The following is a 21,361-nucleotide window of genomic DNA, read 5'->3' on the forward strand; positions in this document are numbered from 1 at the left end:
CAGCCAGTCTAACTTCAGTATAGCGATACCAAAGCAGTATTAAACTTCCACTGAACTATAAAACACTCTCCTGCCTCTGCAAAAGCAGCATAAACGTGGGAGAAATTCTCCGAGTTGCCATAAAATAGGCAATGAACATATAACACACAAGAACATCCTATGACCGTTCTAACCAAGGAATGTGAACAGAACCAACTGAATCATAATGAATCCGAGCAGACCTTATCACAGCGAAACCCAGGGAGGGTCTCTGGATTGATCTGAGGGACTAATGGAAAAAAATTATCAGTAAGATAATTTTACCTTCCATAGCGTCCCCAGATCAATCCAGAGACTTGTGGGATGTACCAAAACAATCCTCATCAAGGGTGGGACCGGACAATCCCGGCGGACAAAACTGAAGCCCCAAAAGACGCCTCCCGACGCGCCGCCACATCCAGCCGGTAATGCTTCGCAAACTTATGCAAAGACGACCAGGTCGCCGCCTTACAAATATCCTCCAATGGCACCAAACAAAACTCCGCCAAGGAAGTAGCCTGAGCTCTAGTAGAATGTGCCCGAATGTGGAGAGGAGAAAACTTTCCCATCACAAGGTAAGCTGACGTAATCGCCTTTCTAAGCCACCGAGTGAATGTGGCCTTAGAGGCCATGTTCCCCTTCTTATGACCTGCAAAAAGCACAAAAAGATGATCTGATTTCCGAAAAGAATTAGTTGCCTCCAAATAACAGAGTATCGCTCTCTTAACATCCAGACACCGTAGAGCTTGAAAGTTGTATGGATAATCTTCTCCCTTGAAAGATGGCAAAACTACCTTTTGGTTAATGTGAAACCATGTGACAACCTTTGGAATAAAAGAAGGCACCGTCCTCACTGACACACCCGCTTCCGAAAAGCGGAGAAAGAGATCCCTGCACGAAAGTGCCTGAAGCTCAGACACCCTTCTAGCTGAAGCCATTGCTACCAAAAATACTGTCTTCAACGTAAGGTCCTTCAAGGAAGCTTTTTTCAAGGTTTCGAAAGGAGGCCGTTGTAGGGCCTTCAGGACCAGGTTCAAATTCCACTGCGGTACCACCTGAACTCGAGGAGGTCTGAGATGACCTACCCCTCGAAGAAATCTTACTACATCCGGATGCGAAGCTAAAGAGTGTATCCCCAAACGACCTCTAAAGCACGCCAAGGCCGCTACCTGAACCTTTAAAGTACTTAACGATAGCGCCTTATCCATTCCCTCCTGCAAGAAGGCCAAGATGGATCCGAGAGGAGCTGATTGTGGAAGGACGCCTGCCGAAGAACACCAAGCAACAAACGTCCTACAAACTCTAGAATACGCCGCTGAAGTAGAGCGTTTACAAGCCTGCAACATTGTCCTAATAACTGCCTCCGGGTAACCTTTACGCCTCAGCCGCGACCTATCAATAGCCAGGCCGTAAACCCAAACAGGGCATGATCCTTCATGACCACCGGACCCTGATGGAGGAGATCCAGTAATGGAGACAGATGAATCGGCTCGTCGACCAGGAGGCGAATCAAGTCCGCATAGCAAGGACGCCTGGGCCAATCCGGCGCCACAAGTATCACTGTACCCGGATGCCGAGAGATTTTGCTGACTATTCGACTGACCATCGGCCACGGAGGGAAGACATACAGAAGTTCTAACGGCCACGGCTGAAGAAGAGCGTCTATTCCTTCGGACCCGAACTCCCTGCCTCTGCTTAAAAAACGAGGCACTTTGGCATTGGAGAAGCGGGCCATCAGATCCATCACCGGGGTCCCCCAGCGACCTGAAATCTGACGGAACGCCTGCTGAGAGAGTTCCCACTCCCCGGCATCCAAGTGATTCCGGCTGAGAAAGTTGGCCTGAACATTTAGCACTCCTGATATGTGAGCGGCTGACAAGAGGACTAGATGCGTCTCTGCCCACCGACAAAGAATGGACGCCTCTTCCGCCAGAGGAACACTTTGAGTCCCCCCCCTGTCGATTGACGTATGCCACTGCTGTGGCATTGTCAGAGAGAACTTGAACTGGATGATCTCTCAACAGATCTACGAAAGCTAGGAGAGCTAACCGGATCGCTCGAAGCTCCAGAAGATTGATTTGCAAGCTGGACTCTGCAAGAGTCCAACTGCCTTGAGCTGAGTGTCCGAGACAAAGAGCTCCCCAACCTGACAGACTCGCATCTGTCGTTACTACGCACCAGTCCGGTGTAGCCAGAGGCATGCCTCGAGTCAAGTTCTCCAACTTGAGCCACCAACGGAGAGCAAAACGAGTTCAAGATGTCCAGAGAAGTCGAATCGCGTAATCCTCGGAAAGTGGAGACCACTGGCTGAGCAGATGCCATTGCAGAGGACGCATATGACTCCGAGCCCAAGGAACAACCTCGATTGTTGCCGCCATTGACCCCAGTACCTGAACATAATCCCATGCTGACGGGGTCGGCCTCTGCAGGATGGAAGAAATTTGCTTCAGCAGCTTTACTCGACGGTGATCTGGAAGAAAAACTCGACCCTGATTGGTATCTAACAGTACCCCCAGGTACTCCAGAGTTTGAGTTGGTACAAGATGACTCTATTGAAAATTTATCACCCAACCCAAAGACTGTAGGAGATCTATCACGGCCTGAGTTGCCTGAACACATTGCGCGTGCGACTGAGCGCGAATCAGCCAATCGTCGAGATAAGGATGAACTTGCCATCCCCTTGCTCGCAGAAAGGCCGCCACCACCACCATCACCTTGGAAAAGGTGCGTGGCGCCGTGGCCAGACCAAAGGGCATGGCTCTGAATTGGAAATGCTGTCCTAGCACGGCAAAGCGGAGGAACCTTTGGTGCGGAGGCCAGATAGGAATGTGCAAGTAGGCCTCCTTCAGATCCAGTAATGCCAAGAATTCTCCCGGCTGAACCGCCGCCAGCACCGACCGAAGCATTTCCATGTGGAAATGTTGTACTTTCAAGGCTTTGTTGACCACCTTGAGATCTAAAACTGGTCGAAAGGACCCTCCTTTCTTTTCCACTACAAAGTAAATGGAGTAGCGACCTCGACCTACGTCGTCCACAGGAACGGGTATCACTGCCTCCAGACGCAGCAATTCTGCCAAAGAGTCTCTCACCGCTGCTCTCTTCACCACAGATTTGCAAGGAGATTCGAGAAAACTGTCTCCTAAGGGACGAGCAAATTCCAATTTGTATCCGTCTTGAACGATGTCTAGGACCCATTCGTCTGTAGTTACCCTGGTCCATTCCTCCCCGAACTGAGACAACCGTCCTCCTATCGGCGGAGAGGCCTGGACCAGGGCCCCCATCATTGTGTACCTCTGGCTCCCTGCTGACTTCTGGCAGCTGGGGAGGAAAGTCTGTGTTCTGGACGAAAGGACTGCTGTTGCTTTTGAGAAAAACGTGGCTTTTGAAAACTGCCTACCCTCCCAAGTCTATATCGTTTTGTATCTTTAAAGCGCGGACGAAAAGATTTCATCTGGGATTTAGACTTGTCTTCCGGCAAGCAACCTTTAGAGTCCCCAAGGTCTTTAACAATCTGAGCCAATTCCTGACCAAACATGAGTTTCCCCTTAAAGGGAAGCCAGGCCAATCTGGACTTAGAAGGCAGCTCAGCAGCCCGATGCTTTAACCAGATCCAACGTCGAGCAAAAACTGCCAACGACACTCCTTTAGCAGAAGCCTGGAGAATATCATATAAAAGATCCGCCAAATAAGCCAACCGGACTCCAAAACCAGAAGCACATCGATTAACTCCTCCGGCGAAGATGCCTTTTGAACCCAAGAGAGACAAGCTCTGGCCGCATATGAGCCGCAGACCGAGGCCTGTAACGTCAAGGCTGCTACTTCAAACGAAGCTTTAACCGCAGTTTCAAGCTTCTTCTCCTGCGGATCTCTTAGAGCTGCGCCTCCCTCTACGGGCAATGCGGTCTTCTTTGCCCCACTGCAGAGATAAGAGAATCTACCACCGGGAGACGCAATGAATCCAAATCTTCCTGCCTCAAGGGACAAAGTTTGGCCATTGCTCGAGCCACACGAAGGCTGGCCTCTGGGGAATCCCATTGAGCTTGAATTAGCACCCGCATTGCCTCATGAATATAAAATGCCTTTGAGGGTGCTCAAGTTCCAGACATAATGGAAGAGCTTACCGCGGGTGGGACCGCGGATTCTGGGGGAGACAAATTCAGCACTTGCAAAGCCTGAATAATGAAGGGAATGAGCTCTTCCCTTCTAAATAGTCGTGCTACGGTGGGGTCATCCCCCTCACCTGCAGGCAACTCCCCCTCTTCCAGCAAATCTGGTAAGGATTCCCCTGAACCTGGGACCCCATCAGAATCTGAATGTTCGGAATCGACCCCCCCCCCCCCCCCCCCCGGGCTCCTCTAAATGAAAACGGGACCTCTTAGCCGGCCTCTGAGACAACTCAGAACAGGAGGGAACGGGGCTATCCAAAATGGCCGCCGACTGACCCTCTCCCTCTGAACGCATCAAAAAGGTTTTGTGCATAAGAAGCACAAACTCTGGAGAAAAGCCCATATTCGCTCTATCCGGGAGAGAAGAACCTAATTCGTTATGTTCGGATACGCTCCCAGCTGATCCAGCCGCTGCAAAAACTTGAGAAGGCGGCAGTAAATTGAAAATGGCGCCGGCGGAGACACACGCTGCACTTGACACAGATTTTCCCGCCAAACGAGACTCGCTACCCTGAGACGGTTCACCGCTCGACCCGCGTTCTCCCTGTTCCGAAACCGGTTTCCCCACCGCAGAACAAGCATCGCAGGCTCCAGACGCCGATCTCCGTGTCCCGCAGCGTGAACAGCGCTTAACCGCTTCAGACGGAACAGACATGGCACCCCAACAAAAAAACTCCTACCTTCGCTTCAGCACAGCCCTGCTCACGTTCCCAGCATGAACGGAGAAAGCTTTCAAGACCAATTAAGTCACACACGGGCTGAAGCGGAAGTTGTGCCTGCAGAAACTGTCTGGTTTTTTTTAAAGAGGCAGGAGAGGAATACAGTGACAATCCTCCACACAGGCTGACAGGGGGAGAAGGGTAGGGACCTGGCACCACCAGGTGTATCCCAGAATGCGCTCCAGCACCTCAACCCCAACTAAGGCTTAACACACCCGAGGGAACGGGATAGGAGCCTCAGACTACAGAGCTGCAAGTTATGCACTCCTTCTACCTGCTAGATAGAAAGAATACTGAAGTTAGACTGGCTGCACATGCCCTCTTGTGGCAAACTTCAGAGTTCTCTCTAACCAACCTGCTAGAGGAGGGACATAACCCACAAGTCTCTGGATTGATCTGGGGACGCTATGGAACTGAGGTTTGTGATGTATTTTATTACTGTGTATGTAACTTTTGTAATCTGCCAAGAACGCAGGATTGTGTGGAATAGAAATTTGAAATAAATAAATATTATATTGCTAGTAATTTGCCAAGAACGCAGGATTGTGTGGAATAGAAATTTGAAATAAATAAATATTATATTGCTAGTAATTTGCCAAGAACACAGGATTGTGTGGAATAGAAATTTGAAATAAATAAATATTATATTGCTAGTAATTTGCCAAGAACACAGGATTGTGTGGAATAGAAATTTGAAATAAATATTATATTAGTTTTAAGGGAAACAAGAAAATGGAAGAACCTTTAACTAAGATAGCTTGTTGGTAACCCTTCCCTGTCCCACAGACTTTCAGAAGTTTACCATTCTCAGGTAGGAAACTTGGCAGGCATGAATATCCTCTCTTGACTTTGGACCCTAAGCATATGCCTTGTTTCCCTATGAATTAATCCTTCCATAAAAAGGAGTTTTGTGCGCAGTTAGCTAAGTTAATGTAACAACTCAACTGAAGACTAACATTTTTAACCCAAGCTAATATCTCTAGGAGCAGTCAGTATGCTTCTTCTGCCCAATTGCAAATGCTGGAAACATCAGGAGAGAAATTTCAGGGGAAAAAAGTTGATAAAGTATTACACAATTCTAAGTGGGGAATTACACAGTGGAAGATGAATTGGAGTTATACATCTAATATGTACCTTTATTGTGGCATCCTCTGAAGCAGAAACCATAACACTGAAAACAGGATGGAAAATGACACGAGTGACAGGACTCCTATGTCCACTCAATGCATACTTTTCTGGAGGACGAGGGATCCATTCTTTAGGGTCTCGTTTCTGACCAAGGGGTCCACCTGAAGTAAATTCTTCCTTAGCTTCATTTAGCTTTGATTCTAACTCCATAACCTAACAACAACAAAAAGGAGTTACTGACTCAGGAGTTGAGCCCTCAGACATTAACACTACTCATTTATGCATCTTTACTGATGAACGATGAGCAATGTTATTTTCAAAAAGACAGTCTAGACCAGTGGCTCCCAAACATGGTCCTGGAGGCACCCTAGGGCCAGTCAGGTTTTCAGGATATCCACAATGAATATTCATGAGAGATTTGCATGCAGTGAAGGCAGTGCTTGCAAATCTCTCTCATGAATATTCATTGTGGCTATCCTGAAAACCTGACTGGCTGGGGTGCCTCCAGGATCAGGATTGGGAACCACTGGTCTAGACATTTCAAAAGTTATCATTAATTTTTACAGACATGAGACTGCATGTTAGAGTTTATACTGAATACTGTAAATTGAGAAATATTAAACAGAAATTTTTCTTCTATAAACTAAAGGACCAAATATTCAAATTAAGCTCAGCTCCTAAATTTAGGCCCACAAGTTGGGCTGAAAATAGGGCACACATTTAGGAACTTTTCAACTAAAAAATCATTTTCATTTAGCAGCTTAAAAATTATGCTTATAAAGTTAGGCCTGCCATTCAGCCTGATCAGTCTAGTGCTAAAAATCAATGCTAAGCTCAATCTTTTTTTCACAAATTTATTTAGAAATTACTATACCGCAGATCAAGAGAGCCATCTGAGCAGTGTACAAAGCAAAAAAAATAGAGGGAACAGAGAATAGAAAAACAGGAAAAACGTCAAGAGAAGAAAGAGAGGCATAATATAGTGAACTACAATATGTGATAGGAAAGGAAAGAGGGTACAGTGAGTCAGTAGGGAAGGGAAGGGAAATGGGACTTGATACACCGTCTTTCTGAGGTTTTTGCAACTACATTCAAAGCGGTTTACATATATTCAGGTACTTATTTTTTGTACCAGGGGCAATGGAGGGTTAAGTGACTTACCCAGAGTCACAAGGAGCTGCAGTGGGAATTGAACTCAGTTCCCCAAGATCTAAGTCCGCTGCACTAACCACTAGGCTACTCCTCCACAGTAGGGAAGGAAGCAGTAGTTATGTACGGCAGGTCTCTCGAAGGAAAGATCCATCACGTGCCTAAAGTTAAAGCATCTGCAGAGAGATTTTTAATTGGGATTTAAAGTTCTGCAGATAGTTGAGCTGGAATAAGTAGAAAGGAAGCACGTTCCAGAGAGTGGGGACTAACAACTGAGAAAATGGACAGATATGTAGTTTTATGGGTTATCTGCCTGAAAGACAGAACAACAAAGAGGTTAAGCTGGGAAGAATGAGGGGTTCTAGAGGGGGGAGTATGGTGTCAGAGAAAGTGAGTAAAAAAAAACCTGGGAGGCCAGTATTCCTTATTTTAAAAACTGAAGAATTTGTAAATACAATGGGTTGTGGGGGAGCCAATGTGCATTTCTAAGAAGAGGGGTGACGTGATCAAAATTTCCTTGAGCCTGTAATCAACTTGAAAGATGTATTTTGGATCAGCTAAATGCGGTGAATGTCAGGCATTTGCATAGTGAGTTGCAGTAATTTACCTGAGACTAGTGTTTCAAGGGCTGATTACTGAAGAAGAGATCTGTAAATCTGCCCCTTTTGCCACCCATTTTTTATGCTCTTAAATTTAAGTTAGGTAATCAGCCCTAATGAATTTTTCAAAGGTGCCAATTTAGGAGCACAAACCTCAAAATTAGAACATAAATCATTTTGAATATCAGCAAGTAGGACCAACTGTCTTACCTGATAATTTTCTTTAGTCGGCATCTCTGTTCTGAGCCGTCAGGGTGTTATCCCTCCCCACCAGCAGATAAAGGTAGAGAAAATTTAATTCCACCAGTGACATCAGCTATAATGTGTGGTGCTCTCTGGAACAACCCAGTATGCATTTACCCAAGCAGCAGGTGGTCCCTTTTTGTAACGCACCCAGCCCCATCAACCACTGCAGCTGCAACGATAAGCAAGCGAACAAAACACCACAGAATGGCACTTGCTACCCAGCAAATACAAGGGAATAGCCATCTCATGGGAACCCTGTATGGCTGCCAATCGTAATCCAATCCTTTTTTATTTGTATTTAATGCTAATAATAAATAAATAAATAAATAAATAAAAAGACAACGTACCTAGAACCCTGGCCTGAGGTCTTCCAAGGGCAGGATTTCAGAACACCAACACTGACTAAAGAAAAGAAAATTCAAATAAGAGAATTTCTACTTTCTTAGCGTCAGCTTACACTGTTGTACAGCAGGATGTACCAAAGACGACCTAATGAATAGGGGGAGGCAGTGCTCCCTGAATGACTGCTCTGCCAAAGTCCAAATGGAACCTCGGCAGAACATCCAGCCTGTAGTGCTTAGCTAAAGAATGCAGTGAGGACCATGTCGCCACAATGCAAATCTCTGCCCAGGATGCTGCCTGAGCCTTGGTCAAGTTGGCCTTCAGTCTTTGAGACACCGGATGACCCAAACCAATATAAGTGGACTCAACAGCTGCCTTAAATCCACCTCACAATAGAAGCCTTAGAGGCCACTAGTCCATCCAAGGGCCATGAAAGAGCACAAACAGGTGGTGATCAGAGAGACAACACTCATTGAGTGGCCCAGTGGTTAGAGCACTGGTCTTGCAATCCAGAGGTGGCCAGTTCAAATCCCACTGCTCCTCCCTGTGATCTTGGGCAAGTCACTTAACCCTCCATTGCCTCAGGTACAAACTTAGATTGTGAGCCCACCTGGGACAGAGAAATATCCAGAGTACCTGAATGTAACTCACCTTGAGCTACTACTGAAAAAGGTGTGAGCAAAGTCTAAATAAAATAATTTGTCTCCTTCAGGTATCAGAGAAGCATCCTCCAGACATCTAGTCTGTGGAGCCTCCAGTCCACAGGTGACAAACCCCCTCGTCATGAAGGCAGACAAACACACCTCCTGATTCATATGGAACGGAGACACCACCTTCGGCAGAAAGGATGGGACTCTATGCAAGAACATATACAGGTCCCAGCATGATAGGGCCTGAAGTTCCAAGACCCTCTGAGCAGAGGTGATCGCCACCAGAAATATCGTCTTGAACATAAGGTCCTTGATGGCAGCCGAATGCAAGAGCTTGGAATTCCCAACAATGTCCAGAGAACCAAACTGAAGGCGCAAGTGCGTCACCCTTTCAAGAATCGAGCCACCTCCCTGTGCACAGCCAGAGATGTATCCCTAAACTTTCCCCATAATCTGGAAAGTGTAGTCACTTGGACTCTCAGGGAGCTCAATGCGAACCCCTGCTCCAGGCCCTGCTGCAGGAACCCTAAAATATCAGGAACCTGAGTCCTCCAGGAGGATAGGGACCATTCCCTGCACAAGCATTCAAAAATCCTCCAGACCCAGACATAAGCAGATGGTCGCCGCATCTCAAGAAAGATATAGTAGAATTGGAAAAGGTGCAGCGAAGGGCGACTAAAATGATAGCGGGGATGGGACGACTTCCCTATGAAGAAAGACTAAGGAGGCTAGGGCTATACAGCTTGGAGAAGAGACAGCTGAGGGGAGACATGATAGAGGTATATAAAATAATGAGTGGAGTGGAACAGGTGGATGTGAAGCGTCTGTTCACACTTTCCAAAAATACTAGGACTAGGGGGCATGCGATGAAACTACAGTGTAGTAAATTTAAAACAAATCAGAGAAAATTTTTCTTCACCCAACGTGTAATTAAACTCTGGAATTCGTTGCCGGAGAAAGTGGTGAAGGCAGTTAGCTTAGCAGAGTTTAAAAAGGGGTTGGACGGTTTCCTAAAGGACAAGTCCATAAACCGCTACTAAACGGACTTGGAAAACTCCAAAATTCCAGGAATATGTATAGAATGTTTGTACGTTTGGGAAGCTTGCCAGGTGCTCTTGGCCTGGATTGGCCGCTGTCGTGGACAGGATGCTGGGCTCGATGGACCCTTGGTCTTTTCCCAGTATGGCATTACTTATGTACTTATGTACTAAGCCAGGGGACGTGGAGGTCTTACTGAACCGCAACAGAGTAGAAATCACTGCAGGGGAAACCCACGCCTCTCTGAACACCGCCTTTTAATGGCCGCACTCTAAGCCAGAAGGGATCTGGATATTCTATGTCTACCAGCCCCTGTGCAAAGGAAAAGTGATGCTTACCAACAGGCTCCAGAGATCCATGTACCAAGGTCTGCAGGGCCACCAGCAATGAGGATGACGCAAAATTCTGCTCACCAGAAGCCACGGAGGAAACACAGCACCTCCACCACCAGCCAAAGCTGAACCAGTGCATCTATCCCTATCAACTGAAGCGCTTTACCTTTGCAATGGCTCAAGAAGCCATCAGGTCGAACTGAGGAAATCCCCAGCAATCCACTATAAGCTGAAAGGCCAGATGTCACAGCTCTCCGTCGGCCGAAGTGCTTCACCTTCGCACTGGCTCAAGGAGCCATCAGGTCAAACTGGAGAAGCCCCCAGCAATCCACTATAAGCTGAAAGGCCTGCTGCCCCAGCAAACACTCTCCCAGATCAGGCCGAGTGCAATATGAACCACTGAAAGACTGCAGATGTACTTCTGCCCAGCAGCTGAGGTTTGTTGCATTCAGGGACACCGCCTGACCTCGGGTCCTGCCATGTCTGTTGATGTACACCACTGCCATTGCGCTGTCTAACATCACTCTGACTGCATTCCCTTCCAGGAGTGGTTGAAGCTCCAGCAGAGCCAATTGACCGCCCAGGTCTCCAGGCAGCTGATGGACCAGGACGCTTCCTAGCTGGACTAGATGCCCAGTCTTACTCGACCAAGGAAGTGAGCTACACAGCTGAAAAGACCCACATCTGTGGAGACCAGGACCCATTGAGAAGGGTCCAGAGAAAACCCCCTAAAAAAGGTTCACCGCACTGCATCAGGCCAAACTGAGCCTGGCCTTGGGCGTGAGCGGCAGCAGAAGAGCAAAGTCCTGAGAGGCCGAAGCCCACATAGACAAAAAGGGCCCACTGCAGAGGACACATATGAGCTCTTGCCCGAGTTACCACCTCTAGAGTAGCTGCCACAGAGCTCAGGAGCTGCAAGTAATCCCAGACCGTGGGCTACAGGTTTGCACAACCGGTGTTTCTGCACCCACTACCTTCTCCATCCACAACTCTGGGAGATCTACCATTCCCTGACTTGTGTCAAAGTGAACTCCAAGGTACTCCAGAACCAGAGACAGAAACAGACGACTTTTGGGACTATTCACGACCCAGCCCAGGCACTCCAGGAGGGAGACGACATGATCAACAGCCTGACTGGCCTCTACATAAGTACATAAGTACATAAGTAGTGCCATACTGGGAAAGACCAAAGGTCCATCTAGCCCAGCATCCTGTCACCGACAGTGGCCAATCCAGGTCAAGGGCACCTGGCACGCTCCCCAAACGTAAAAACATTCCAGACAAGTTGTACCTAAAAATGAGGAATTTTTTCAGTCCATTTAATAGCGGTCTATGGACTTGTCCTTTAGGAATCTATCTAACCCCTTTTTAAACTCCGTCAAGCTAACCGCCCGTACCACGTTCTCCGGCAATGAATTCCAGAGTCTAATTACACGTTGGGTGAAGAAAAATTTTCTCCGATTCGTTTTAAATTTACCACACTGTAGCTTCAACTCATGCCCTCTAGTCCTAGTATTTTTGGATAGCGTGAACAGTCGCTTCACATCCACCCGATCCATTCCACTCATTATTTTATACACTTCTATCATATCTCCCCTCAGCCGTCTCTTCTCCAAGCTGAAAAGCCCTAGCCTTCTCAGCCTCTCTTCATAGGAAAGTCGTCCCATCCCCACTATCATTTTCGTCGCCCTTCGCTGTACCTTTTCCAATTCTACTATATCTTTTTTGAGATACGGAGACCAGTACTGAACACAATACTCCAGGTGCGGTCGCACCATGGAGCGATACAACGGCATTATAACATCCGCACACCTGGACTCCATACCCTTCCTAATAACACCCAACATTCTATTCGCTTTCCTAGCCGCAGCAGCACACTGAGCAGAAGGTTTCAGCGTATCATCGACGACGACACCCAGATCCCTTTCTTGATCCGTAACTCCTAACGCGGAACCTTGCAAGACGTAGCTATAATTCGGGTTCCTCTTACCCACATGCATCACTTTGCACTTGTCAACATTGAACTTCATCTGCCACTTGCACGCCCATTCTCCCAGTCTCGCAAGGTCCTCCTGTAATCGTTCACATTCCTCCTGCGACTTGACGACCCTGAATAATTTTGTGTCATCGGCGAATTTAATTACCTCACTAGTTATTCCCATCTCTAGGTCATTTATAAATACATTAAAAAGCAACGGACCCAGCACAGACCCCTGCGGGACCCCACTAACTACCCTCCTCCACTGAGAATACTGGCCACGCAATCCTACTCTCTGCTTCCTATCTTTCAACCAGTTCTTAATCCATAATAATACCCTACCTCCGATTCCATGACTCTGCAATTTCTTCAGGAGTCTTTCGTGCGGCACTTTGTCAAACGCCTTCTGAAAATCCAGATACACAATATCAACCGGCTCCCCATTGTCCACATGTTTGCTTACCCCCTCAAAAAAATGCATTAGATTGGTGAGGCAAGACTTCCCTTCACTAAATCCGTGCTGACTTTGTCTCATCAGTCCATGTTTTTGTATATGCTCTGCAATTTTATTCTTAATAATAGCCTCCACCATCTTGCCCGGCACCGACGTCAGACTCACCGGTCTATAATTTCCTGCTGAGTCTGCCCAAACCAGCCAGTTGTCCAGTACGGGTGAACCCGAAACCACAGGTGCCAAAGATGCACTGCTGCCACCATCACTACCGTGGGAAAGTATGTGGTGTGGTGTTGTAGACAGGCTAAAAGGTAAAGCACAAAACTGAAAATGCGTACCCAGCACACAGAAGCACAGATATCTCCAGTGATGATCCACAATGGGGACATGTAGATTAGCTTCCATGAGGTCCAGGGAAGTCAGGAACTCTCCCAACCATACCTATGCTATGACTCAGCACAACGCCTCCATTTGAAAGTGTTGGACCCTGAAACAAGTGTCGACACTTTTGAGGTAGAAGATGAGATGAAAGGAGCCACCTTTCTTTGGAACATATATGATACAGTCCCAGTCCATGCTCTTCTGGAGGCACAGGCTCCACACCTCCAAGAATGTACAAGTTCTGCAGGGTTCCTGCAGCAGGGCCTTGATAGGGTATTTATAGTATCTGTTTCAGAGCTCAGCCGCAGGGCAAGGCCATGAAGGCGTCAGACACAGGATGGGCTAACTCCAGAAAATACTCCCTTCCAATCACATCCAGAAGTGATATACTGATCTGAGATGTGGGCCCACTCGTCCCAGAAGAGAGACAGCCTGCCTCCTACCAGCACAGCCTGGTGCACCCTCATGGGGCAGATCAGGGGGTCGCAGTTCCACCAGAGCCAGCAGAACCGGCTCTTTTGGGGCCTCAAAAGGAACTCTGCATAAAGGACCTGCCCTGACCATACCCCTGAGACAGAGTGGTGGACATGCCAAAACTGCCCTGGCCTAGTGAGCCCTTTGGAAATCAGGAAGCCAGAGAGGCGTGCCTCCCACATGTCCTTCACTAGCTTCTCTAGGTCCTCTCCAAAAAGCAACCATCCCCCTAACATCCAGTAATCTTGAATACTCTGACCCATAACCCTCTCCCTGGAAGGAAGGCAAATAGACTGATTCAGGTGAAAAGAAGAACGCACCTTAGGAAGAAAGGAAGGAACAATCCTGATAGATGCACCTGCTTCAGAGAAACGCAGAAAAGGATCTCTGTAAGGTAACGCCTGAATCTCAGAAACCCTCCTTGCAGAATTATGCTACTAGAAACACTACTCCTGCTGGAATTCTGAGCAACTGCACAGCACAGAATTCACACAGCATTTCCCAGCCACATAGAGTTTGGCCTTTTTGCGCAGAATCAAACCCCCTTAGCCCACGGTGAAGGAAGGCGTGAAGGCTGGCTGGCCCCCTCTAGGCCTACCTTAGAACTCCCTGGTGGTCTAGTGGCCTCTTCGGAGGTAAGATAGAAACCCACTCTTTCCTACCCGCTGCCGCTACTCTGGCCAGTGCTCCACTTCTTCAAAATGGCCGCTGAGACCTCAAGTGGTAATCTCGCGAGGCTGACAAAGGAAGTCTCGGTGGTCATTTGCAAGAAGTGGTAATACGGGGCCAGAGCAGCATCGGACAGGAAAGAGTCAGGTTCTTTCCTGCCCCAAACAGGTACTTCCAATGCAACTCCTAGTTCCCTGGTGAGTGCAGATGTGGCAGGAAGCGGCTGTGAAAAAACTACGGATGGTGTGTGGGTGCGGGAGGGGGACTGGAAAAAAGGTGGATGCTGTGGGTGCTGGGAAAAATATGAATGGTATCTGTGCAAAGGGAGGGGGCTGTAACATTGTTTAAATTATGACAAACTTGCAGAGTTTGCTAATTTAATGTAAGGTCCTTGATCATATTAGAGAGGTTCAAAAGGACACTTCTGAATAGCTTGTAGAACCCAGACAAGGTTTTTGAATAGGAGGACAAAATGATTTACCTCTTGAGAAAATGAACATCAGGATGACGGCAACAGACATTCAACAGCAAGATAGAGCTGCTACCTGAACTTTCATGGAATTAGGAGCTAGACCCTTTTTAAAACCTTCCTATAGAAATACTAGGATTTGAGGCCAGGTGGCGTTGAATTTCATTTCTCTTTGGACCATCCTTCAAAGACTCTCCAGATTCTGGCATATGCTGAAGTGGTAGACCTCTTACAAGCTTGCAGAAGAGTTCATCGGCTTTGCTTTCCTTTGAATTATTGGAGTTCTTTTCTTGACTTTTTTTTTTTTGCGTTACTTGTAAACGGCTTTGGTTTGTGTTGTGAAAGACAGAATACAAAATATCAATAAACTAAATTTGTAATAACCTCCTGCAAATGATCTTTCTTCCTCAGACATGACTTCTCAATAGCCAGGCTGAAAGACCAAACGGGGACGGATCCTCTATAAAAATTGGACCTTTGGTTTAACAGGCCCTTCTGACGGGTAGGCGCAACAGTGGTGTGACCAGAAGACGGATTAGTTCCGCATACCATTCCGGGGCCACTAGGACCACTTGACAAAGATGATGAGCAATGCGCCGAAGAATCCTGCTGATTATTGGCTATGGGAGAAAAACATACAGAAGGTCTTATGTTGGCCAAGTCTGAATCGAGCATCTATGCCCAGAGAGTATCCTGGTTCTTTTCGACTGAAAAACTTGCTCACTTGAGCACTGGACTTGGCTGCCATCAGATCTAGAAGAGGAAGGTCCCAGCAAGATGTGATCAGACTGAAGCCATCAGCTGAGAGTTGCCATTCTCCTGGATCCAGAGACACTCTGTTGAGGAAATCCATTTGATTGTTCAACTTTCCTGCAATATGCATTGCTGAAAGAGGAATATGCAATTCTGCCCACTGAAAAAGCAGCTCTGCCTCTTTGGCCACATGGACATTCTTGGTTCCCCCTTGTCTGTTGATGTAAGAAACTGCAGTCATGCTGTCCGAGAATACCTGGACTGGTTTTGTGTATAGCAGAGAAGCAAATGACAGAATTGCCTTCCTGATGGCTGAGTTCTAGCTGATCGACTATGATGTTTCTGTCGCAGACCATTGATTCTAGGCCATCTGATGAAGGCAATGAGCTCCACCACACACCAATCCTGAGTGTGTAAGGGAAGAGCTACTTGTAGATTTGGAGAACTGAGCTTGACTTGAGTCCACGAGATGCAAACATCGTAATCCTCTGAAACTGGAGACCAGTAACTTAGAAGAAAAGACTGAAAAGGTCTGGATTTAGAAGCTAAATCTGCTGTCCAGTGTCTTGACCATATCAATCTTCTTGCAAGTGAGCAATGTGCCAAAGAATCCTGTTGATAATTGCCCATGGAAGAAAAACATACAGAAGGTCTGATGTCGGCCAAGTCTGAATCAAGCATCTATGCCTACAGAGTATCCTGGTTCTTCACATCGACTGGAAAAAAAAAAACTTTCCGTTTGGCTGATGCTCTGAGCAGATCATACAAAGCATCCACTAGGTAAAACAGGCCTGCTTCCAAAGAAGGAAGAAATTCTGGAGAAGGAAGGGTAGATAGTTGCTGAGCCCAAGATAAGCATGCTCTGGCAGCATAAGATCCACAGATAGTGGCTTGCAGACAGAATTGAAACCTGAAATGAGAGCTTTAAAGGTGACTCCAGTTTTTGGTCATGATCATCATTAAGAGCCGTGTCCCCTTCAACTGGAATAGTAGCTTTCTTGGTAACAGCTACAATCAGGGCATCTAGGTAAGGCCAACCTCTCCACCTGGGATAAAGGTGTGACCTTGCTACCTTAAGGCTAACATCAGTGACTTCCCATTGAGCTGAAATGAGCTCTTGAATAGTTTCATGAATATGAAAGAACTTTGGAGGTTGCTTAGTACCTGACATAATGGACAGAGTGACAGAAAAGCACTGAGAATTTGGAGAAGAAATATTAACCACTTCAAATGCTTAATTAGTAAAGGCAGTTCTTCCCTTAGGAAAAGCCTGGCAGTTGTGGGATCATCTCCTTCAGCACCAGAAAATTCTTCCTCACCTATATCTTGAGACCGAATGGTCTGAAAGAACAGATAAATCCCGTTCTGAGCCATGTGGAGATGGCAGAGACATTCCAGAAATTTCTCAAAGTATCTAATCTGTGCTTTTTAACACTATGCTACTCATAGAGCTTCTGGGGAGAAACTGCATCAGTATCAGGCTGTGCAAACTTCAGCATAAAAGCCTGATGCAGTAAAAGCACAAATTCTGGGGGAAAAGGCACTGAAGATATACAGTGTAAGAGTCTCTAATCCCTTTTATGAGGAAAGATGAGAAATTTGTTCTAGCTGGTAAGAATGGTGAATATTGAGGAATAAGCCTAATATGGCCGCTACAGAACCGCTTTCGATGGCTGTGCCTACCAACTCCAGCGCTACTCTCCTCATCTTCCCGTGAACTAGGTCCCAGTAGGCGGTCTAAATTTAAGTATCTGGCTTTCTGAAGGCGGAACACACAGAGCACTGCACCGAAGCTTTTCCGACATCGCGACGAACAGCTGATTCCAAAAACAAAACCGGCGCTTTAACTAAACCGCAAAGAGCCGCTTAAGAAAACCAAAAAACAGCTGTGCTGCAAGTAGCGAACCTAACAGCCCGAATCGCAAGACCTTGGGCTTTTTTTTTTTTTAATGCAGCTGCCTCTCCCTTGCTCTCAAAAGCTCTTCTCACGAAGAGTTTGAGGAAAGTTTTGCTTAATTCTTTTTCTTAATAAAATGCTGAGCCAATACAGCCAAAGCAAAAAGGGAGGGAAAGGGGGGAGGGACTCGGGCCACCCGAGTATAACACCACCAAGGCACAAACAGACCCCCAGGGGCCTCAGCCTCTATAAAGCAGGTTTTTTAAATTTATTTTGAAGTGCACAGAAATTAATAGAAGAAACCTGTATACACAATAGAAAAAATACAGAATAGAGAAAGAATGAGACTGATGGGCTTCACCACCTTCTACCTGCTGGAGACTGAGATTACTAGATCTTTCTCTAGCTGGCAAGGGCTCTTATTGACTCTCTAGTCACAGTTTTTTTCTCAGTCTCCACCTGCTGGAAGGCGTACACAACCCATCAATCACATTCTGGGCCAGTCCAGACGGACACTAAGGAACTGCCAGTTATTTAGGTCAAAGGCACATGTGCAACACAAGAGAAATCGTCCCCAATTAGAGAGCAAAGTTACTCTAAAAATATGATTTCTCTTAAAAAAAAAAAAACAGGAAAATTGATGGGGCCTGTCTAAAATATGCTCCTAATGTTTCCTATCGACATTGTATTTGGGATTGTCCAGGAATTCAACCTTTTTGGAGAGCCTTGTGAGTCCATCTTAGTAAACTTTACAACTGGCAGTGGGATGCCTCTCCTAGGATGAGTCTGTTGAATGACATGTTAACTGCTGTGGAGGGTACCCAAGTTTCTGCATTATTTTTAAGCAAAGCAACACTAATTGCCAAGAGGTATATTTTGCTTCAATGGATTCACCTTGACCCCCCACTACTCTGACACACTGGTGCTATCAGATGTGCACTCCTTAACATAAAATGTATATTGGAAGAGGTTAAAAGTGCTAAGGCGGGGAAAAAGTTTCTTCAAACACATGGTCTCCTCATATGCATACCCTCTCAACTAGAGTGCACTCTGCTCTCCTGAATGCTTTGAACTTTAATTTGATTGCTGGACATTGTTAACAGATATGATGTGGGGGCAGGCTAGGTTGGGATTGAATTTTGTACTGTGTTTGGAGGGGGGGAGGATTTTTGGCAGGTTCTCCGTGGATCCGATACTGGACTCAACCTTCTTAGGGATGGTGGGATTAGTTAAGGGTTTTGTCCAGTTCCTAAACAATGTCTCCTTCAGGACATTATGCAAAGAGCAGTGGACGACTCCTTAGGTGGCGAAGGATAGTCGAGAACCTCAAGCATCTCAGTCCTAGGCTCATCCTCAGTAACCACCGGGAAGGGAATGCCCACAGACATTTCCCAGACAAAAAAGGCAAAAGAAAGGCTCTCCGGTGGAGAAAGCTTTCTTTCCGGTGAGGGAGTGGTGTCAGAAGGAAGACCACAAGACTCCTCGGATGAGAAATACATGGGATCCTCTTCCTCCTCCCACGAGTCCTCCTGCTCGGTATCGGACAAAAGCTCTTGAACAGCAGTCCGTAACCGTGCCCGCCTCGATTGCGAGGAACCATATCTCTGATAGTGTCATCGAGAGGCCGACTCCCTCGACGGCAGCGATGAAGCTCCCTCCGACGACGTAGAGTCGACCTGGGTGGCAGCTGAAGCCGATGCCGCAAGCGGTACCGATGCCAGAGACCTCACCGCAGGCAATGAGCCAGCTAGCGCTTCTGTCGACTGCACCGAGGGCGCAAGCACCACCGGTGCCGATAAAGACGGGCACATCAGCCCTTCCAGGAGACCAGGAAGAATGGCTCGGAGGCGCTCGTCCAGAGTCTCCATCGGGAAAGGCAGGGGAGCCGGTATAGGAAACGGAGGCAGAACCTGAAAAAGGACGAGGAAGCGGTACTAGGCTGTCCATCGACCGACGCATCGACAGCTCCTGAATAGAGGAGGAGCGGTCCTCCCGGCGTCAACGCTTCTCGGGTGCCGATTCCCTCGACGCCCCGGAGCTCCCGGTACCGTGTCGAGAAGAAGACCAATGTCGATGCTTCTTGGCCTTCAACCAAGGCTCGGCATCGATACTCCTCGGTACTGACAAGGAGGACGTCTAATCCAAACGCCTCCTCGGGGTCGGGTCCGAAGATGGTCAGTCCCGATGGGCCTGCGAGACAGGTGGAGACCCACTCGACGGCTCACTACTCCCAGCGTGCAGTGGTCTGCGGACAGCCATCACCTGCACTCCCGAGTTCGATGCTTGGTCCGGTGCAGACATCGACACCGCCAAACTCGGTACCTTTGTCGACGCCGAAGTACCGGGCAAAGCTCCAAACAGACGGTCCCGTTGAGCTTGTCTCGCCGCTTGTGTCCGCTTCTTGAGACTAAGACACAATTTGCAGGCGGCTGGGTGATGTTAGGGCCCAGGGCACTGAATGCACCACGCGTGTGGATCAGAACCCAAGATTTCCCGGCTGCACCAAATGCACTTCTTGAAGCCGTTGGGAATTCTCGATGTCATGGACGGAAAAATAGCGGCAGCGAAGTCAAAGTCGGTGATGGTGCCAAAAAGAACACACAAAAAGGGAGAAAACCGAACGGGCAGCCTAAGCAGGCCACAACGGCGGCGAAACGAAACTTAAACCGGCCAAAACTAAAAGTGTAAGGAAAAAAAATTGTTTTTGTTTTTTTTTTTTTTACCAAATAGCTCAACAGAACCTAAGAAGGAAAGAAAAGAGAAAAAAAAAAAAAAAAAGACACGAAAATCACAAAAAGAGAACCGAAGGCTTCTCAGGACACAGAGAGGGACGAAAACACCATCTCTCTCAACCGCAGACAAAAAGAAACTGATGTCCCCGCGCGATGGGCGGTGCGCGCGACCAAAGGCTCTAGCAAACTTTTGTTGCTAGGAAGATTTCCGGACCTCAGGGCTGCCATGGGCGTCACCCATTAGTGAGAACAAGCAGCCTGCTTCTCCTCAGAGAACTGGACTTACACAGCAGCATCCCATTCAAACTTGACTCCAAAACACTTTTAAACTTATATACAGATACCTCTGCAGAGAAAAAAAAATCTAAATACCAATTTTTGAATGGTATTTCTAGCTAAAAAGGAATTTGAATTTACCCATGGCAATCAAAACACCTCTACAGACCTCTCTTCCTTATTTAAAATTTCCAGATGCAGACTTTACAAACCCCAAGCCAGTAAGCCACTGCCCTTTTACCAATGCAAACAAGTGAATGAAATTTTTTTTTTGTTTACTTATGGTATTTAGAAGAAAAAAAAATCAATAGTGATCAATCAGGAAAACAAGTGGACAGACTAGAATGACAAGGTGGTTTCAATTTTCCCCGTTTATTGTCAAAGCTTAAGTTGCAACAACAGACGGTACTGTTCACAAATTTCAAATGTGTGTCAAGTCAACCCTTTTGTGTCACTCTGTGTATGACAGCTTTCAAAGTAGAAAGGACAAAAAGCACTTTATTAACACTGTCTTATCACAATTAGGTAAACAAAGTGACTAATCCACGCCAAGCAACTCACCTTCTTTTGTAATCTGATAACAGATGTCCATTTCTTTTCCAAAAGTCCAGCATACTTCTTATCTAATTCTTCATTCTGAAAAACATGAATATCAATTTGAAACAGTATGAGTGACTCTGTGCCTCTATGTACAGCCACAGTCCCTTTCAATAGTATCCATTTTTTAGCTTTCCAAAGCCCTTTAGACATTAATGGCAGAGTAACAACAAAATGCCATGGAGAGGGTCAAAGTATACAGCATAAGCAGTCCAAAACGAAGCACAAAAGGCTCTGGAGAATGGAACAAGTACTCTTTTATTAATGACGTTTTTTCTTAAAAATGGAATAAGG

The 21,361-nt window shown here is 46.8% G+C and overlaps 1 protein-coding gene across 6 annotated transcripts in view; it reads right to left on the bottom strand.

Moving 5' to 3' along the window:
- Window positions 1-21,361, bottom strand: part of PAFAH1B1 (platelet activating factor acetylhydrolase 1b regulatory subunit 1) — a 137,094-nt gene that overhangs the window by 78,796 nt on the left and 36,937 nt on the right. For all 6 annotated transcript variants that reach the window (XM_030185587.1, XM_030185586.1, XM_030185582.1 and 3 more), the window contains exons 4-5: window positions 21,032-21,106; window positions 6,038-6,244 (exon numbers count right to left, since the gene is read on the bottom strand). In XM_030185587.1, the coding sequence (XP_030041447.1) occupies window positions 6,038-6,244; window positions 21,032-21,106 (282 nt within the window). The remainder of the gene's footprint in view (window positions 1-6,037; window positions 6,245-21,031; window positions 21,107-21,361) is intronic.

Source organism: Microcaecilia unicolor, chromosome 13 (genome assembly GCF_901765095.1).
Source record: "Microcaecilia unicolor chromosome 13, aMicUni1.1, whole genome shotgun sequence".
NCBI classification, from domain to species: Eukaryota; Metazoa; Chordata; class Amphibia; order Gymnophiona; family Siphonopidae; genus Microcaecilia; species Microcaecilia unicolor.